Source organism: Lycorma delicatula, chromosome 2 (genome assembly GCF_047948215.1).
Source record: "Lycorma delicatula isolate Av1 chromosome 2, ASM4794821v1, whole genome shotgun sequence".
Classification (NCBI taxonomy): domain Eukaryota; kingdom Metazoa; phylum Arthropoda; class Insecta; order Hemiptera; family Fulgoridae; genus Lycorma; species Lycorma delicatula.
Window position 1 is genome coordinate 81,721,658 of NC_134456.1, and position 22,607 is coordinate 81,744,264.

The window sequence follows — 22,607 nt, forward strand, 5'->3', positions numbered from 1 at the left end:
TTCAGTGACATACTGGCCATTACTTTTGAAATCCATTCTTATATTTAATCAAGCATAACATTCAAATAAGTTAAAATAATTTTTCTGTTATGTACATAATAAAGGCTCTTGAAATAAAATTAGCATATCTAGATTTTATCAAATTTAACAATACAGTTGTACTGGTGAAGCAAACTCAAATTTGCAATATATCTATGAAGATTATCATATTCTACATGAAACACATTATTAATAATATATTTATTAATGCCATTTCCAGTAAGTTTTTAGGATTCCTCATTAAAAGAGATGGCACAAACAGGTTCAACAAACCTATCTCTATTATTCTCCATATCAAACAAGAAAGCCGTGTAACATTATGAAAGTTCAAAAAGGTTATCCAAAGTTCCCCTCTCAGATCAAAATCCGTTGCTTCTCCAGAAATTTTGCTACCATGCACTGAAGTTAATTTCATTACAGCTTCCAGCATCTTTTTCATAGGAGAATGAGAGCTTTCATAATAAAATAAAACAAAATATCTTAACTCCAGAACTGCCATTCCTTTGTTATATTCCTATTATGTATTGCTGTGTGCTTCATTTCATTTAAAAATTTTAATTCTTTTCAGCTGATCTATAAAATCTATTTAATAAAATGGATTTAAGTATTTGTAGAAGTGAATTTAATAAAACAAAAATTACACTGGTAATTCAGGTGGGAGGCGTCACCTTATTTGTAAAACATTTTCAGATTTATCAGTCAATCGGAATCATTTAATTTGCGATATCAAATTAAAAAAGATATATTAAATACTGTTCCCAATAATTTTCTATGTTAAATTATCTCTTCCTTGAAATTTATTTCTTTTACAAGTGACTACAATCTTCCATAAGTTGCTTCCTAGAAATGTTCTTTTTTAGTTCCAGGTTACACTAAATACGGCACTGGTGAATCTTTAGGGTAGAGCTTTGTAAGAATTGTAGCAACTTAAAAATTTATTTTGTTCTTATATGTTTATAATATTCTTAGTGCCCATAAAAATTCATCAGAGTTTTTAACACTAAAAGTTTGTAGCACTCAAATAATCCCATTTTTTTTTTTTCAACTTCAATTCCTATAATTATTTTTTGCACATATATATTGTTGCATTTCATTTTGTATAACAGCTGTCCTCATCAAACCAGTAAGTAATTAGCTTTTTTCAACTAATTTGTACTTTTGATTTAATTTATAAACTTCATTTTCAAATCTACACTATCTCTTCAATTGAATGATTAATGTTCAAATAAAGTTTGTTGCCTTCATTGAGGAAATATAACTAGAAAGATCTAACCTTAAATAATTAGAATAGCTAATTGAATTCTATTAATTTCCCTTTAAAGATTTTAATTAATAGACTGGAGCTCATGGTCATTTTCACAAATAGATTTATTATTTCAAAACCAAATGTATTTTATGCCTCTAGGTTGCTCATTATATCCTTGCTTTTCTAAATATGTTGATGTAAACTGGGCTCTAGATTTTGGAATGAAAACTTTTGAATTAGGGAAGCCTTTCAGAAATATCTTTTGTAATATTATTATAGTTTACAGTAAATAATAATTTCATAATTATAATTTGTTACTGTTTTTTTTTTTTTTTAATTTGACCGTAATGTAAGATGATTAGATTAGAAATTCTTCTCCACCTATTAATGCATGGATCTCAATCAGTTTTGAATTAAATTAAAAATTTACTTCTAATACAGTTTTCTCCCTCTCCCTCTCCCTCTCGCCCTCCCCCTCTCACCACCTCTCTATTTAAAGATAAAAGGTTTACCTCATTCACCATAACAACTGGAGTAAGTATAAACTAATAAAAGCACTAATTGAAGACATCTTTTCTCTACTGCTGCTCAGTGCCAACTCTGCTTAGTAAATAACTTGCTGACCACATCGTTAGAATGATAACTTTTCTACCTTCATATATAAGGATTTCTGAGTTCAAATTCCACTCAGGCTGTAAAATTTTCACTTCCTCCGTAATATATTTCTCATTTTGAAAAAAAAAGAAACCTGTCATTTGGTATCAGCCTTTATTTACTTAAAATAAATAAAGTAATGAATTGGAAATAAATAAGTAAATGATTTAAGGGAATGTACAGAGGATGGAAACTGTAGAGGAATATAGTGACATGACTGCAATAAATAGAAAATAGAAAATATTGGAGAATAATAATAAACTAGTTAAATGATAGTTGATTAAAAATAAACTGTCATTATGCAACATGCATAGTTTATTTATGAATAACTGTCAAAAATACTGTAGTTGACAAAGCATATTAAAATGGTTTCATGACCACATCAGAAAATATAAATGTTAGTACTTGTCATTTATTAGTTGAAATTTTTAAATGTGAAGGTACAAATAAATATAGGTTAGTACTGAATAAATGAAAGCCATACTTTTATAATAATTTTGATGGAAGGGTTAATAAAATGAAGTAATACATTTTTTGATGATTTATTTAACTATACACAATGTCAGGAAATGTTGCAGTGTTCTGTAATTTTATCATTAATAATAGTAGGTATTCTGCCCTGTCATTGATAAATAATGATATTGTCTAGAGAACACATACTGTATGTTTTGGGGCAGACTTTACTTACCTGGTTGATATGTAGTAAAGTCTTAATGTTTCAGTACAGCTTGCTGGAGTAATTATCTATTCCGTCAAATTTGTGCTTCTTAGGAAGCTAAGAATACCTTGAGAAGCAGTAGAATATTCACATATTTGAACCATCTGAGGTCCATCTTTGAACCTATTTACCCTCTCAAGGACTCTCAAGAACATTAATTTGAATACATAATAATAAAATGCAATTGTGAATGCATTTTTTGTGTTATTTTTTTTGTAAATATTCATTTGAAGAATTATAGCCTCTAATAGATTTAACAGTAAGTCAGTTATAAAATAGTTAATTTTTTTCAGCTGTTATTTTGTCAGCAGTGTATACAATCTATCATAACAATGCTCAATGTTGTTTAATAGTTAATTATTGTACAAAAAAATTTTGGTAAGAAAAGTAACAGTCAGAATATTGACTGCTCATAACATGGATAATTGTACATTATAAGTTATCTAATTCCCCCAGTAACGATACTGAGCGAAGCAAACCATATGCGTCTATCTTTTACAGTTTAATTCTTTGACATCGGTAGACATTTTTTTAAATAGTATATAAATTGTATTAATAATATCAGAAAGCAATATAAACTCAAAAAAACACAACAATATCCTCTAGAATTGAATTTAAGTCACAGATAGTATATTAAAAAATGTTTTGATTAATCATAATTTTTTACAAATAAAAGTTACATCCATTGAAGTTCATCTGCAGTCAGTCCATGTCTGTTATATTGCCACAGCAGAAAGTGTCACTGATTCTACTAAGTTTCGTTATGGTATCTATGATTGCAATCGTAGCAGATTTATTAACATTAAGACGATATATGTATATTTTTTATAATACTGTTGCAGAATTTTGGCATAAAGGTGGAGTTCCATTTTTTAACAAGATGCTACAATGAACATGTAGAAGAATTATTAAAAAGCTTCTTACAAAGAAAAGCACCAGATGTTATTTATATAAATTCTTGCCTGTGGGATATATCACGGTATGCTACATATTTCATAAATGTACAAGAGTTTCTCTTTAAAGTAAAGACTGTTTAATTGTAAAAAAATTGTTCTGAAAACCTTATAAATATTTTTTATTTCTCTTAAACTACATACCTTATACTACTTCTCTATATATCGCCACTTGAATTAAGACATTTATCGTAGCGATACACCAGCTTCAATATACCCTCATCGTATTCTGCCACCAGCCATTTAAGCCACTGATGAACAGCAATTTTAAGTTCATTGTTTCCCACAAATTGCTTACCACTCAAAAATTATTTCAATTTCCCAAACAAATTCTAATCTGAAGGAGATAAGTCCGAACTATGGTGGGTGATCATAAATTTCTCAGTAAATCCTGTGTTGGATCCACAATATCTGGACATGAATTATCGTGCAACAAGATGATGCCACCAGTCAGCCTCTCACGTCGCCAATTTTGAATGGCATGCAGTAACTTAGAGTTTTACAGTAGGCTCCTGCATTTATAGTCATTCCACATGGAATGAAATCAATCAGCAGTATGCCAAACCGATCCCAAAAGACTGTGGCCATCAGTTTGCATCCAAATGGCTGTGGCTTGACCTTTGGCAAGCTTGAGGATGATGCCATTCACTTGACTGCCATTTTCTCTCTAGCATGTAATACAAAATCCATGTTTCATTGCTAGTAATAATTGAATTAAGGAACTCATCGCATTTTTCTATATAGCACATCAAAAATTCCAAAGCAGATCCCATTTGGATTTTTTTGTGACGTTCTGTTAAGATGTGCGGCACCCAACGTGCACAAACCTTTCTGAAGCCTAAATGGTCACAAACAATGCAACCAATAGCAGCTCTTGAAACATCAGGAAAAAGAAGGGCCAGGTCGGAAATCATTGAGTGACTATATTTTCTGATTTCATCATTGACGCATTTCAACAAGTTCTCAGTGATTATCAAGGGCCTACCCTAAAGATTCATTGTGCATATTAATGCTGTTATTTCTAAACCTTTCACACCATTTTCAGACATTTCTTTCATTCATTACATTATCATCGTACACTGTAACAAACTGCTTATGGGCTTTAGCCGGCTTAATGTTTTGATGGTTTAAAAAACATCTGATTCCATGTATTTCACAGTCGGCGACAACATCAAATTTCCTATTCATTTTATCATGTAATAACTCGCACGTAATCAAAGATACTACAATGCAACAACTTACAGACAACAATGCAGTGTGTAATTACTTGCATGGCCATGAATGACACAGGTTTGCCAACCTAAAAGAGAGAAATTTCCCAGCGGTCTTTACTTTAGAAATATCCCTCCTAGAACCTCAGTGTTAAAGCATTCTAAAGTGACTTCCATTTTAGGCAAAATGGAAGTACATTTTAGGCAAAGTTTATTATTGTGTACAGTTCATCTCTTTGCTTGTGCTTGATATGAATGTGAATTTGTAAGTTTTATATGTAATAATCTAATAGGTTTTATTATTATTGAATTTCGTTCTTATTTCCTGCTGTCTATTTTTATAATTTGTATTTCTGAAATTTAGGCATTTGTGAAAATATAAAATTAATACTCACAAAGTTTAGGAAAGCTTAGTTGATGCACAGAGTGAGGATGTATTGCTGGGCGATGAACAGCTTCTTTGGTTCCTACAATATCCTGTTGCCGCTGACAACTATCCCCTGCTTTGTAATATTAACATTACTGGCAATACTTTAGACATCCCAAGTAGAATGTGATAATGCTTTCTAAATTTTGATGACTAATATTTGAAAATTTGAATTAATATAAGTGTTATTTCTTTATCTAGATGGGGACCACATGGTGTGACTTCATACAAGGAAAATATTGTAAAACTTATGAAAATGTGCAACTATTATATACCCTCTGAGACTTTAGTTATTTGGGGCACTGCTTTACCAATCTCATCAACAATCAAAAGTGGATTTCTTATAAAACAGGTATGTTTGAATATTTCACATCAGTCTTCCTGTGATTGCTTTTTTTTTAGAAACTAACACCTGCATTTTAGATCTGGTCTTGCCCAAATTGTGTATTGTGATTTTTTATGTTTGGGTAGATATGCAGTGTATTGTCATCGCGTGTTTGCCGCTCAGTCAGGATATTGAGTGACTAACAAATACTGTATATATTAATTTAAGAACATAGAGAATAACGTCAATAATAATAATAATCATCAATAAGTTACATACAAAATAAAATTTAAAGTAAGAACAGCATTTATTTAAAAGTAGTTAAATAAAAACTAGATTATAGTCCCATAGACTTGAGACATTATAATAGCCACTAATATTAATACCTAATATTGCATTAATAACAAGGTAAGATTAGACCAGTTTAAAATGCATACAATTCCATTCACTGTAAATACCTTTGTTGTTTACAATAGAACTACCGTAACAATTTTTTAATGAATTTAGTACTTTATGTCTTTCATAATTGTGTGTCAGTATCTCACCAAACACCCTGATGGGAAGTCTTATTCTTTAAGACTTTGGGGATTGGCATCCCCACAGGCCTAGCCTGTGCAGCTTTTCTTCCCACTACACACTGAGCTGCAGAACACTTTATACTATACATGTACAAATTATAACATATACTCTTACACAACTACACAGCAGTATTCTACACTATTTCTTACACGTTCACTCTGTGATGTTGCAACACCTTACGAAACAACCATAACCCAAACTGGAAACTATCGTGCCGATGGGTGAATAGCTCTACGTTGTGAGTCTCAAATGAGATATCCTCTGGGCACCTGGGTGAACCCAGTTGTATTTAGTTATAGCTCCAGTACACATGTGTTCTGCTGGAGTAGTCTGTTATATCTCTGGTACTCGTGGGACCAAAATTTCAAGTCCACAAATAAATCCTATGATGGTTGGTGGTCTATCTGAAAAACGACCAAAGTCTAGTGAAAAGGCCTCGGTCAGCTTTGTTTGATGATATTACTGCAGAAGAATGTATATAAAATTCTACAGTATCAAGTCTAAAATATAGAAATATTCGTTTTGTTCTTCGGAATAATCTTTTCTCGACTGCTGGACCCCTATATTCCACAAGACTTTCTCAGTGGAGAGTTAATTACTATCTCACCAGGATTTTAGGTTTATTTTACATGGGTCAAACATATCAAAGAATTAAAATTGAGATGTTCCAAACTTTTAGATATGCTGCGAATCCTTAGCAGTACCAATTGAGGTGCCAATCGGTCATGTATGTTGTGTTTTTACTATTCCTTAGTTTGTTCCCGTTTAAATTATGGTTGTGTCGCCTACTCTTCAGAACGTAATATCATGCTTAAAATGCTGGATGCTGTACATCATGCTTTCCTTCAGCTTGCTACAGGTGCCTTTAGTTCAAGCCCTGTCATAAGCATCCTTGTTGACTGCGGTGAGCCATCACTTTGGGATAGATGGAACCAGGTTTTGAAATTTTATTTTACTCGTCTTAAGGGACAGCTAAATCACCCAGCTTTTGACACAGTCCTTGGAAATTTTTATTTTCAGAGGTATGAGGACCATCCAGGTTATACTGCACCTGCAGGTATTCACACTCTATGTTTACTGCACCTTCTGAATGTTGACACACTTCTGTTTTTCCAATTGATCTGTGTTTATATCCTCCGTGGAGAATCAACCTTATAAATTTTGTTTGACCTCACGATATGCAATAGGGAATAAACACCATGTATTTTCTTTCAACTAATATTTTACCATATTTTCTCCAAGACAAACCCAGACACAGTAGTATACACAGATGGACTGAAACATGATACCGTTGGATGCGCATTTATTGTTAATGACTGAAGTTGTATGTTTGGTCTACCTGGTATTATGAGTGTCTTTACTGCTGAACCATAAATAAGACTTTGTATATCATTAACCCTAAGTACCATCATAGCCTTATTTGTAGCAACTCGTGTAGTGCTCTCCAAGGCTTAGAGGATTTTTATTCCAGTCATTTTATCACCACCAAAATCTACAGTATAATCGCCGATTTAAACCATATCAACACACAAATGAGTTTCTGCTGGATCCCTGGCCATGTAGGATTTCCTGTGATGAACGGCAGATTCCACTGCTAAAGACGCATGTAGTCAACCATGCTTTACTATCCATGTTACTACATCCGACTTTATTAAATATGTGAAACTCTTCACACAAAGTGGCAAGATGACTGGATGTCTACAATAGATAAACTCCGCCACATTAAAGGTTCTGTGTTGCCATGGGACTCCCCCATACAGGAAAATTTGTCATGAGGAAGTGGTCTTCTGCCAATTGCAGATGACACTTGAGAGCTGCTCATTTGTGTCTGATATGCAGTAACTGCCGCTTGACTGTGCGCCACATTCTTATAGAATGCATGCATTATGCGACCTTGCATCGTAAATTTAAATTGCCCAGGTGTTTTTGTTTCTCTGGAATGATAATATTTTACCTGCGTTTTTATAGTGTTTTTAGATTTTTTTTACAGTAGTTGTATGTTTTTGTCTCTAACATTTTAGTTTTTTTATTTTGCCTGTTTTGATTTTGTTTTTAAATTTCTACTAAGTTTTAATTTTGTTTTAATTTTTGTTATTCTATTAGATTTTGTATTTGTTTCATATTTTGTTTTCCAGTCAATTACAACATAAAACAGTTTTTCGCCCCAAAAAAAAAACAAATTTATTTTTAGTTGTTTGCTGTGATATTACTTTTAAGTATTTTTTAAAAAGGAATTTTAACTGTGGTATTAGTTGTAAGTTTGTTTAATTTTTTAGTTTTTAAGGTAATTTTAGTTTTTTTAAATTTATCTTTATTAAATTTTATTCTGAGGAATGATAACACCAAAGTGTTTTTCACCCATAAACAAAAAATTTATTTTCAGTATTACGTAGAAATTATTTTTACGTAATTTACTTTACTTTTAATTATTTTTACTTAAATTAAATTTATTTTACTTTCAATTAAATATCTCTGTAGAAATAATTCATAAGATACAAGCCTCAAGAAGTATTTTAATAAAAGTATCAGTATTTTAAATGCAAGATGGATAAATGTTTATTTGTAAAATAGTGGTAATACTATTTAAATGTACAATGAGGTCTGAAATCCTGAAACTGTTGCTATCAACAAAAGTTACAATCTCATTTACGAGGGTTATTTTTTTTCAAGGTCCAATCGATCACGAAATTAAAACCACAGTGAAAATAAAAAAAATTTTATTTGTAACAAGTACGTACATAGTTAATACTATTTCTCTACATAGTCGCTACTCCAATTTACATTTGTCATAGCATGGTACCAACTTTCCAATACCCTCGTCATAGAACGGAGCCATCTGTGTTTTCAGACATGTTTATATGCTGGTCTGCAGCTCGATGTCTGTGCCAAAATGTTGTATGTTGTCCTCCTAGCCAGCTTTTCATGTGAGCAAAGAGTTGAAAATCGGATGGAGCCAAGTCCGGGCTGTATGGTGGGTGACTAAACACTTCCCAACGAAAACGCTGCAGGACCTTCTTTGTTACAGTGCAGTGTGCGGTTGAGCATTGTCATGGAGAAAGACAATGCCTGATGACAACATTCCTCTCCACTTATTCTGAATTGACCTTCATAGACGTTGAAGAGTCACACAGTATGAGGCTGCAGTGATGGTCGTGCCACGTTCCATGAATTCCACCAAGAGAACTCCATTCCGGTTCCAGAACACAGTAGCCATACACTTTCTGTTGGAGAAGGTTCACTTGAACTTCTTTGATTTACTGGGAGAATGAGAATGCATCTACTGTTTGGATTGTTCTTTTGTTTCTTCAGTTTGAAAATTGACCCAATTCTTACTACCGGTGACAATTTTGTTCAAAAAATCTTCTCCTTCATTGTGGTAGCGCTGGAGAAACGTTAGGGAGGCGTCCATTCTCATTGTTTTGTGATGATCGAACAGCATCTTGGGAACCGATCTCGCACACAGTTTGTGGTACTGAAGGCTCTCACTCACAATGGTGTGCAGAGCTGACCTTGAAATTTCAGGAAACAAATCGCTCAATACAGAAATTGTGAACCGACGATTTTCTCGAATCGCCTCATCCACTCGCTCAACGAGATCATCGCTTGACACTCGCTTCCTTCCGTGACCGCCTGCATCATGAACATCTGTACGTCCTGCCATAAAGTTCCTGCACCATTGTCGTACTTTGCTGTCACTCATTGAAGTTTCACTGTACACATTACTCATTCGTCGATGAATTTCAGCTGCATTACACCTCAGCCTGAAGAAATCAAATTACCGCACGCACTTCACACTTGGCGGGAGATCCTATTGTTGTAGACATGTTTATATGCTAGCTGCATGTTCAGAACTAAACGAAGTGATGCAGCGTGATTGAAGGCCATACTAGAGACGCTGTGCAACACAATGCGCAAAGGTTCATCGATATTTGCGCGAGTTTTTATTTCGCGACCGATCGGACCTTGAAAAAAAAATGATCCTCGTATTTTGAAAAATAATTCACCTTCTAATTATTTAGCCTTCCTTACCTATTACATAAACATATATCCAAGTACATAATTCCAGCATAAGCATTACTCAATTAGACAATTGTAATACATAAATAGTATACAACAGTACACAAACAGTACACTTGGCAGATTCTATCAAAAGTATTTAGGAAAAATTAACCACTTTAGCATAACTAGTTACTTAAGGTCAAAATATTTCTACCTTATCATTAATTACATTGCTGAGAAGATCAGAGTTTTTTGGATATTACAAAAATAGAAAAAAGTAATTTTCAGTTTTTTTAATGCAGGACACAGGATTAGATATTATGACATTGAATTTCAGCATCATGTTAATAATATTTTTCCATCTCATAAAATATCTGAAATACCACTTAAAATAAAATAAAATTAAAAAAAAATCAGAAATTAAAGGAATTAATTTCTATGTAATGATTAGATTACATTACAGAAAGCCAATAAGTACAAAAAAAGAATTACTTTTATATTGCATATCAGATATTAGAGATCATTAAGGTAAACAATTTTTATTTCTACATTAACAGATCAAGAACTTCATAGTAATAGAACATTCATTAATAATTAAAATATTACCCTTCAATTACTAACCCTTTAATGGTTATAATTAATTTTGGTAATATCCTAAATTATTCACAAATCAGTTTTGAGTTTTATGCTTTTGTAGCTGTAAACGTATTTATTTTGATTATTTTATGGTCCTTGCAACATCAAGATCATTATCCTTGGGTCATCATCTGTTTACTGAATCCTACATCTCTTTCCAATTAAGGAATATTTTTTAATAAAGAAATAATAATCAAATTAAATAACAAAACACTCTGTACAAATAAACTTTTTCCAGATGCTTGCTTGACCCAGAACAAGTTGTGTGTACTTTGTGAACACAGGTTGATTTTCTTTTTCTTAAGTCTATGCTAATTTTTACTGGTTTACTTTTCATGGTATTAGAAAACGATATAATAAATATTTAATAAAACCAAAATTATTTCGTTTAACTTTTTCTTTCAATTTTTAAGACCTATTGAAAAACAATTGTAGTTAGTTAACATGTGTGTCAATTTCACAAAAAAATCCGATGTACAGATGAGGAGTGAAACCCATAATGTAGCAGCTAATAATTTAAGCTAGGTAATAGGCGTAGATAACTTCTTTAAAAAATAAGTTATTTAAATACTATTTTGATAATAGTAGTAATAATGATGATGGTATATTGTATAACCATAATTATTTAATACATTGAAAATAATGAAAACAATATATTTTTACAAAACGTAAGTAAAACTAAACAAATGTAATGATTATTGATTTATGAACTCTGCATACTGCAGTGTAAACCTTAATCTATGTTTTATTTTTACCAAATATTTACATAACTAATACAGACTATTTTATAAAAATACATGAGTAATCTGTAAAAACAGTACGATATAAAATATTACTCATCAACATTAATTTAATAAATTTTGAAGAATAGATGCTATAAGAAAGTGTACATACTACCTAAAATTTTTCTTTAATGAAATTTTACTATAGATTAGATTAAGCAATATTTGAAATATTAGCCACCATAGTATAAGTATTTATAATGTTGTAACATTTAAAATATTTTAACACCTGATTATTTAAGTCAGATGAACTGTTCAGTTCTGTTTAGAACTGTCAGATGAATTTTAGTTCTGTTTCAACACAATGATACTTAGAAATTCTATCCCTTGCCAGTTAAGGTTTAAACATTTTTTTTTATTTTCACAGCAAAAAATTGATTAAAAACAATCTAGTGCAATTATAATTTATTATTTATAATAATTATATTTTAAATATATTTAATTATAATTTATTTATTTATTTATAAAGGCTAGGTATTTCAGCGATCTGTTTGTGTCATTTCAATAGAGTTCTAAATTCTTTTGGCTTCATAAAATATAAGTTTAACTAAATTATATATTATCTGTTCACTATGTTGTTGGCCTGCAACTCCCTGGAGAATGGGGAATTGTCAAAAACTCAACCTGTCTGGAATTGACAGGTTTTTTTTGTACATATAGGACATACCCAAGTCAGATAATTAACATAGACAGCATAAGAAAAAAGCTGCGAGCTAGGCTTTTAATTTTTGTTGACTGGTTTTGTTTACTGAATTTCAACAAATCAAACTCCTGTGATATTTTTTCATCATATTTATGTAGAGGTGAAGTAGAACTAGTATGATAAATTTTTCATATAATTTTATCACACACATAACATTGTGTGTGTGTGTATGTGTGAGTAAAATGTAATACTTTTCTTAGCCTCCAAACTCCATCTTAAACTTAACAATTTAAAAAATACACTAAATGATACAATATTTCATAAAACTGTACTAAGTTGATCTATTATAAAATAAAATGTAATAGAAGTGTTGAGATAATATCCAAGCCTTGGTGTAATACCTTTTAGGGTAATTACTCTATGTATTTACCGCTGGTTCAAATAATAAATAAATATAGAATTTTATCACTTCATAATTAGATATGATCCTTTAATATTTGAATGAATAATATAAGATTATGTATAAATGTATATAAATGCCTTTAATGAGTCCACAAATGGTTCATTGTTAAAGAATGTAAATTTTATTATATTTTTTAAGTTTGTTCGTTGAGTCCAGAAGATTGATAGTAAAAGGCTGGAAGAAGATTGACTGAATGTAGTGGTGAAACCGGCCTGTGTAGTGTGAATCGTTAGGAGACGAGTGCAGCCGACAGGAGCCACTTACGAGCTGATAGAAAGATCTTTAAATTTTCAATTCCTTAAATAAATTTTTAATAACATACACTGAGTCTGATCAAGATGAATATTCTATTAAAAAGTATTTTAACAATTCAAGTGCAAATAAATCTTGATATACTATATATGTAGAAACAAATTATAAATATATATATTAAGAATTACATAATTTTATCACCTAAAGACAAAAATATTTACTTATTAAAATATTTAATATATTCATTAGGATTTATTTATCAGTCATCTACAGTTATTTTTAATACGTAACATTTTCTAAAGAATTCATACCCAGATATGGTAAATTGTATTTTTAATGATTCGTCAGCAATATAAGAAATTTTATAATTTTTTTTATCCATTGTTGAAAGTATGGAAAAATCTCTTTAATGCATGGAATGGGTAATACGGTTTTTTACCTAGAAAATCATATTTAATGTATGTAGATAATTAATTTAATTTTTTTATTATCATTAATTATAGCACATTAATAATTATAGATTCTTTCTATTTTTGAGAAAAATTAGGCATAGATTGCCTTGAATGAGAGAACCCCAATTGTTTTTCATTGTTTTTATTTATGATTTAAGTTTATTAACCAAGGAATGCTTGTACAAGGAAAAACTAAGTTTAAAAAATGTAATTATTTTCAGTATTAACATAAATGTACTTAATAATTTGTTGTTAGATTGAATTTCTGAAACACTTGCTGAGGTTTGAAGTAATGGAAGCAAACACATTTGCAAGACAGGTCGTAGTCAGTTATGGTTATGATGTACTGGATATGCATTATTATATGCGAATGCAAATTCATAGGTATTACCAACTAATTTTTTTAATTATTTGATTTTGTTTTTATTATAAATTAGTAATTGCAATAATCACTATTGTAATAATAACAATATGTAACTCATGAATTGTATTTTACTTATTGTAACAATTTATTTTGTTAGATAAAAAGATAGAGTTCAGAGTAAGGGAATATATTACAAATTTTATGAAGACTGTGACCAAGTTACAATAAAGATCCCTACATCCAGGCAGAAGTCTTCAATTTAGCTTCTTTTAGTAGATTTTTTTATTTAACTAAAGCAAAAATAATTATGTTTATTGAAAGATAAATATTAATTAGTAAATTTTTATTATACAATTTTCATAAGTCACATTTTTATGAAGCTCTGAGAATAATAATAATAGATTGGAACAATTAAAATTTGAAAAGATCTGTAATGGTGAATCACCATCTTTCATGTATCATGTGTCGTGCTTCTTAACCAGTTCATCATTCACCACAGTTATCATCACACCCACTTTTCTCTTCATTGTGGAAATTGAACCACCCATTTCTTAACATCATCTCATTAAATTTGTTAAAATTGATGAAATTTCAACTGCTTCACTGTTTCTTGTTAACAAGAATCTAATTTTTACTAAACATTTATATTTCACCAGGCAGAATGCTTAATTACAGCACAATTTTTATTCAATAAGTGAACAACTTTCTATCAATACTAGATCCATACTGAATCCCATTACACTTCTGCACTAAGATTACAGTTATTACCTACACTGTTTCTGTGCTATACTTAAGAATAAATTATTTTCCAGATAGCTCACGTGTAAAAATGCATGTGTTTGTGTGTGTAGTATTAACCATAACAAATAAAACAAATCAAATGCATTATTATTTTTATCTGTAAATATTTTAACTTTAATAGATCTTGTATTATATTAATTTCAGACGAGCTGCAGATGGAGTGCACTATTTAAATATTCCTGTTCGACTTCAGACAAATCTAATTCTTACCCATATTGGTTAGTAATTTAATTATGTATTTTTATATTTCTTACTATAATTTCAATAATAATTATTGTATAGTCAGTGTGGCATAAATTGAAAATTATTTAAAATTTACTTATTTTTATCCATGATAAGATAATTTTTTAAAAGCAGACAAATTGTGTCATTTTAAGAAAAAAAAACATAAATGTATGTATAGTATGTGTGTAAGTATGTATGCGACATCAGTATGAAGTCTGAATTAATTTACCCAGCTCTAATAATAACAATAACCAGAATTAGAAGTAGAGGTCCCAAGCCATGAGATGTGGAACAAGTGGCTGGTTTCTAACCTCTCACAAACATATTGTGGCTACTTTTTGGTATTATTGATATAAAACTTAAGAATTAATATGTATAAATCCATTGAGTTCATAATAACATTCGTTAATCAAAATTGCTATGAAAAAACCTTAAATGAAAAATACAAGGTTGACAAAAAAGATTATCAGAATTTTAAAGCTGTTTAATATCTCTTAACTTTGAATTATTTCTTTATTTTGATCTAATGGATTGCAAATAAAATGAAAGGATAACTCTTACAGTTTTTCCATAGAAGTGTTCAATATGAACACCTTTGTTATGCAGCATGCATCCAACCGATAGGAGAGTTCATTCCATATTTTAACCAATATGTCTGTTGTAATAAAAGGTGACATATCCCTCAAATTTTGTAAATGAGTAGTTACTAGAGACGTCTATACAAGCTCCTTTATAAACCTCAAAGTAAAAAATTGTGGACTAAAGTTCACAAAGTTTATTTTGAAACATGAGAAACAAAACTTTAAGATATAATTTTTCAAATCTTCATCCTGCGAATTTCTTTCAGCTGGATAACTCTCATTCTTTTGATCCCCCTTGTATTCCCACCTGTTGAATTTTTTGTTGTTCACCAATAGACTTCAGCATCTTCATAAATTTTTCCTGATATAACCCTCTAATGTTTTAATCTCATTAGCTAATTGCATTATTTTATATCCCAATCATATATTTCTTTTAAACTTCCCAATGTCTTTTTGTAATACTAAAACAAAATTCACCCGTACTGGAAAGCAATGCTTGATTTGTCTAAAGCATCTTTATTAGCATTTATATCTTGCTCTGTCTGTGGGATGTATTGCTATTTGCTTTAGTAAATCTTGTCCATAACAAAGTTAGTCATTTAACACAGTAGAACGATGGACACCGAAGTCCAGTGTAATCACACTCTGATAACTTGGGTCACTAAGGAATCTTAAAAAAATTTCCATTTTTTTCCTGGACGATAGAGCACCTCCTCAAGATACAGGTAAAAATTCTTTGCTAGAAAATTGTCATTTTCAAACCTTAATACCTCCTTACACCTACTAATTTTTATGGTTTTTCTTGGATGTAATTTTTCTTCTCATGAACTGTCACAAACATGGCCATGGCTATGACCAACTTAAGATTAGTCTGCTCTTCATTAGACTTAAAAAAAGCATAGTTTAAAGTGAGATGAGTATTCTAGAACAAAAGGATCTTTTTTTATGAGCTAAGGCTGCACACTGAACTAAGATTGGCATGGAGGGAGTGGCAGTGCAAGGTAGGAGGCAGAGCAAACAACAAACAAGTTGCAGATTGAATGACAATTATTGCTGCACTATAGTTACAATTACCCGTAGTTGTATCTTCAGGTTTTCCATATACTGCTCCTGTCAGGATAGATATAATTACTTAGATGTAGTGTTAGTTTATTCACTTCATATTGACTTAAAGCTATCACTACACTCTAAATTCTACTATGAAGTTGCTACTTTTTATTAACTTTACCCATTGCATTCGCTTGCTATTTTTCAGAAACTGTTTTTAGTCCATAGCATTTGTTTCCTAGAAGATATTATCCACAAACTTCCAGTTAGTTCTTTAAACAGCACCCCATAAAACTTAAGTTAAAAGTTCCATTCGATGTTAATTAATGAAACTCAGATAGACGTTTCTTAAGAATGTTGAGAAAAAGCTAGTACTAAAACATGATTTATTCTCCTGTAATCTTTTAATATACTGAGGCAATTGACTAGTAATTTACATAATGACTAAATTATTTAATGGAATTTTTTTTTTATTTTCAGCTCTAGCCTGGGGTATTGATTTACCTGGTAAGATTAAAAATAGTCTTACAGATAAAGTGATAAATAGATTGAATAATGAGGCTCAAAAGGTACTTGATGAAAATATACCTTCAGTATTATCGCAAATAAATGCTGCTGCCACATTTCAGTATGGTAAGTCTTAGAGTATGTTGTAGTGTTATCTTCATTCCTGTGTGAAGTGTTACCTGTAGGTTGGATAAATGTTTATATTTGTAATTTCTCTATGTTTATATGTTTAAAAATAATTGTTTAATTTTTATTTAATGTTGAGAACAGAGAAGGGAAAGTAGTGTTGAGTATTACACAAAACTGAAACGTATCAATCATTTCAGATTCAACAGGAAGATTAGTAGATTATAGTTAATCTTGTCTTGAAGTCCTTTAAACATTAGTTCTTGAATTTTACTGATTCTATTTTTAAAGATTATAACATATTTTCTGATAAATTACATTTTTACAGAACATTACCGTTTTCAGTAATTTTGTAATTAATAGACTTCATTTATCAAATTTTTGGCTCTTGTTCCTCAGATGTTCTTTCTTGAATTGTAAATGTTAGTAGATAATAATAAGGATGGTAATTAAGGATAGTATTACTATAATAATAATGATAATAAATTTAATGTTAATCATAAAAGTGATAACCTTTAGTTCTATACTGTCTCCTGCTTTGTAATGTTAAACTTTTAATATGCATTACAAAACAACATTATCACTGTTGCAGCATTAACAGGTTTCTACAATTCTGTAAATTTGTTTTATTTTAAATAAATCATTCCGTATATTATTTATATGTTTGTATGTGTTGTATGTATGCAGTAGTTAAAACACAATAGAAACCTGAAGGGACAGTTTTGAAAGCCATTGCTAATTAAATCACTAATTTAAAAATTTTGTAAACATTGTAAAACAAAAAATAACCCATGAACAGTTGTTTGAAACCTGGAAGTCAAAGTATGTCATAAAAATAAAACTTAGATTTAAAGTTTATATAAGTGACACAAAGATGTATACCCATTTTGGAATGAATACGACACTGGTAATTTTTCACCAAACTTTATTATGTTGGCTGGAATATGTGAAGAAACAGATGCCATTTATGTTAGGTGGCAAAAATTACATCTGAAAGATTATAACCATCTTCCTTAATATGAGCTTCAATTCAAGAAATGAAGCTGTGACCCACACCCGTTCCAGTGTCTCCTGCATGATTTGCTATACCTCCCTACAAATGCCTGTCTTCTGTTGCTGTAATGTACGGGTTGGGAGATTGAGGAGGCCAAGGAACAACTTCGAATCTGGAAATGAGCTGCCACAACTAAATCGCCACCTCTCATAAACGTATCGTACATGAACACATGATGTTTCACTGACCACTCCAGGCATGGTAACTGAAATAAATGGCATTAGTTCACAAACACATTATGACAAACAAATTACAGGTTGGAGTAATAGTAACAGTGTTTGGTTCATTCCAAAATGGATATACATCTCTGTGTCACCTGTGTGTAAATTACATTTTTTTTAAAATTAATGTTTTATTTTAAAAACTTCTTTCTACTCGTACATTAAATCTTGACAAGTAATGTTCTTTTTTTTAGTAATATCCAAGTTACTGATTTATGTGTGTGGTTTTTTGTTATTTGATTTTATCAAATGTAATAAATTTGTATGAACTTTAGTATTTTGGTACTCCAACTTAGTTTCTCAGCAATTAATTGCATAAACGCTGTTTATCATTTGACACTCATTAAATAAACAAGTTGAAGGTTACAGGTTCTCATCTGATTTCATTCATTTGTGTTCTGCATGTCCATATGAGAGCAGTCCTAATAATTTAACAGTAAAAGTTAGATTAATTCTATTCAGTTTGGATTGTCAAAAGATGTGAATGTTACAGCTCATTTATTTCTACAATTTATCGATAGAATTATAAACATAATATCCATAAATCTGACATACAGTTCTTATTCTGTTCTTATTTACTACTATGTCCATTTGGTATCATCTCTTAGTATTTACCATCCAGGTATTTTTCATACTGCTGTACCAGTTAGGTTCCAGTTTTGTTTTTTCCAAAATAGTTCATATCTGTTTTAATTCAACTACCTTTACTATTTTTTCTGCCCTCATACAGTTCTTTTCATTTCATTTGATTTTTTTTTTCTCAGCCACTTTGTCATTGATTTTAATCCATGACAGATATTGAGTCGTGTAAACATATAAAGATGTACGTACACTTCAGCAGTCCAATAATAAATAGCTGTGTGTTTCTCTGTTTGTTTTATTTTTTAATATTTACTTATAAATAATAATAAATTTTAAAATATTTAATATTTTTAAATTTACTTATTTATTATAAAATATTTGTTTTAATTTCCTACATTTTTATGGTAATTCAGGCACTTTGTATTACGCATCTCAGAATAACTGCTTAAAATTCTCTGTTAATAAATTATCCATATTTAGTTCACTACTGTATGTATATTTTTAATCGATTATTTCCTTTAAAGTTTTAAAAGAAATAAATAAAATGTTTGTACCTCTTCCCATCACTACTACCACCAATTCTTTTGCCAGTTGAGTATTATTACTTAAACCTCAATTTAGGTGTGTATAACTATTGTATATTAAGTTACTAACATTCTAGTGATTATATTGTAATGTAAGTTATATTAGTTGAATTTTAAATCCTTTACTCAACGTATAATCTGTAACTGCGGTGTGCTTTTATTTTGGTTTCAAAAAATGTTAAAAAAATACATTTTTTTAGGCTTGTATTAAACATTGTGTTATGTACTAATTTATTTGTATATTAAAAAATAAAAATTATTGTTATAAAAGACTGAAAATAAATGTAAACAGTTATAAAATAATTCATATTTTAATAAACAAAAATTTACTTGATGTAAAGTAGGAGTTTCAAAGGTATTTTGAACAACAAAAAAAAAAAGATTTATTTGGTGTGAAGTAGTGTTAACTTATTTTATCTGATCATATAATAATTTTTGAATAGTGTATGTTTTTATCCTTTATTGAGCCCTACATAATCATTGTAATAAATTTTCTCATGATGGTTTCTGGGTCTTTTATTGAACAGACAATAAATATACATTACCATATTTTATTGTGTAAATTTTTTATGTTTGTAATATAAAAATAATTGTGTGGTCTGTTTCTTATTTTGATAATAGCAAAAAGTTTATCATTGATTTTTAAATTAATTTAGGAGAATATGTGCGTGGAAGTAGTTATGTTAAAAGAATTAAAAGAGTGAAAAGTAGAAAGAAAAAGAACAAAGTAAATCGGCATACGCCGTACTGATTAAAAAGATTTTTAAAGGTTATATTCTAATATATGAAGAGATAGATCCTCGATGTAAAAATATAAAAATCATTAAGAAGTAATTCAGCTTGGAAATTCATTAACACGTTTGTCAATTATATGAAAATGAATTGTAGTCTACTGTTGATTTGTTTACATAAATTTTTTTAACAATTTAATTTGCATTAAAAATTAATTTTTATTAAAAAAATAATATTTGTTATTAAAAATTGTATTTAAATAAATTGTTTAATATTTAACAAAAAAACATATTTTTGTACTTTTATATTTACTGTAAAACTTTAAGAAGCAACTTATATTTTTTTATTGTATGTCATTTTCATTTATTAATAAAAGATTAATTTTGTTATTTTTGTTTTCTTTGGTACAGACTGTGTAGCTTACTTTCATTTGCTATTGAATAAATGTTTGGTTTAGGATTTAAAACAGCACTGTCTGTTTAGTAATGTAATATCAATCGAACACAACAAAGCAGTCCAACAGTCAGAATTGGTATTTGAATCGGTCAAGTATCTGTGAGGACTTACAGGATTTAGAGTACAGGTTGTAAAATAAGACTTTTACTTTTCTATATATTGAGATAGAAGTAAGGTTTATTATTGACTGAACATTTTTATTGTTCTCAGATATATATAACATTTATAGTTGTTGATTACATACTGATTTCAATTTCACACCAAATATAGATGCCAAAAAAACTTTTAGCTTCACCATATCCAAAAATAGATAAAATACTTTATCTTTATATCGTAAGTAACCCTCTGAAATTGATTTTTTTTCTTCTATATAACTTTTCTAACCATCCCAGACAGATCAGTTGTGCAGCTTTCTTAAAAATCTTACAGTTTAATATAATACTTTTGTGACTGACACATTGAAGAACTCAATACAATAAAACTGCTGATTTCTGTGGTAGAGTGTAATATCCGACTTATCTGGAAGGGTCTGGGATGAAATTACGGTCAGACTTAACATTATTCTTGTGCTACAAAATTCATTTCCTGTTGTAAAAGATATTAGGAATTACAATTTGGCATAAGTATACAGTTAACCAGTGAGAAATAAATAAATCATATGGCACAAGTACCCGCTCAACTTATAGACAACATATTACACAAAATGTAGAAAAAAACAATTCTATAAAAATATTTTTAAAAAATACTCTACGCAGTATACATAAATCAAGGCATTTAGGATTGTCACATTTTCAAGAAAGAAGATTCCAATGTCACTATTAAAGCAACAAGCAGAAATATACTTGAAAAAACATCAGTCCAGCTGTTTACTGATTAGACTGCAATGATCACCAATACAACTTTGAAGACTGAATGCACATTCATTTGCACCAAATAATTAAAAGCAGGTGTGTGATGAAGACTGTGCTGAATAAATCTTGAATCCGAATACATATTACAAGCATTATCTGAATCCATGTTCTATAAATATATTAAGATTTATAAAAAATCTAATTTATAAATCAGATATATCTGATTTATAAAAAAATATTGCAATATTTTTTACATCATTGCTATTAAAATGTATTAAAAATGTATTTAATGTAAAGTTAAGATGGCAATATATAATGAGGGTGATAAAAACCCCTCATCATATTCACTTGATCCCTTGTCCTGCTGAAAAATAAGACCAATAGGTTGATTGTAAAAAAAAAAATTAAGGATTCATATTTACTAACACCTAAATAATTATTATTTGAACCTGTTTTAGAACCATAATTAACAAGTATAATTATCAGACTCATTGTGGATACATTACTAAATATATACTGTTATATCTACTTAAGGATTAGTAAAGAGATTTTTTTTCAATTAAATACATGAATATCCTAGTTTAGATTCTGTAAAAATAGATGCATCTTTGTAAAAATCATAAATTTTGGCAAAAATATAAATCTTAGAGGATGAATTTTATGCAAAGAACATAGAATATCTTTAGCACAAACATAAAATTGGTGAAATTTAATGATTTACTACCATACCAGCATTAGATCATCTGAAGAAATGGATTCAAGTGATGTTGAACCATAGGCTTTTTATTATTTAAACCTTGTGCATGAATGCACATAGAAAAAAAATTAGAATTTATCTGTAAGAAGAATTATTTAAATTATAATTTATTTATACATAAGAAGTTATTTATACTAAATGTTGTATGATAACCTGTAGGCATGGATAAAGATAAGACATTTCATTTCATTCTTTTTAATTTAATTTACTTTGTTTTAAATTCAAATACCATGAAATTATATCAACTTTCAACTTTTATCAATTTTCAACTTTGGGTTTCAACATTTTTAATTTATTTTTCATTTGTGCCTAAACACTAAAGTTGTAAAACATGAGAATA

General features: G+C 29.6%; 1 protein-coding gene across 1 annotated transcript in view; it reads left to right on the plus strand.

Annotated features, from left to right (window-relative positions):
- LOC142318939 (PC-esterase domain-containing protein 1A-like) overlaps positions 1–20,530 on the plus strand; it is a 57,051-nt gene extending 36,521 nt beyond the window's left edge. The window contains exons 4-9 of the mRNA XM_075355619.1: positions 3,500–3,636; positions 5,450–5,600; positions 13,636–13,763; positions 14,689–14,762; positions 16,878–17,030; positions 20,128–20,530. Coding sequence (XP_075211734.1) covers positions 3,500–3,636; positions 5,450–5,600; positions 13,636–13,763; positions 14,689–14,762; positions 16,878–17,030; positions 20,128–20,222 — 738 coding nt within the window. The 3' untranslated portion in view covers positions 20,223–20,530. The remainder of the gene's footprint in view (positions 1–3,499; positions 3,637–5,449; positions 5,601–13,635; positions 13,764–14,688; positions 14,763–16,877; positions 17,031–20,127) is intronic.
- The last annotated feature ends 2,077 nt before the right edge of the window (positions 20,531–22,607 follow it).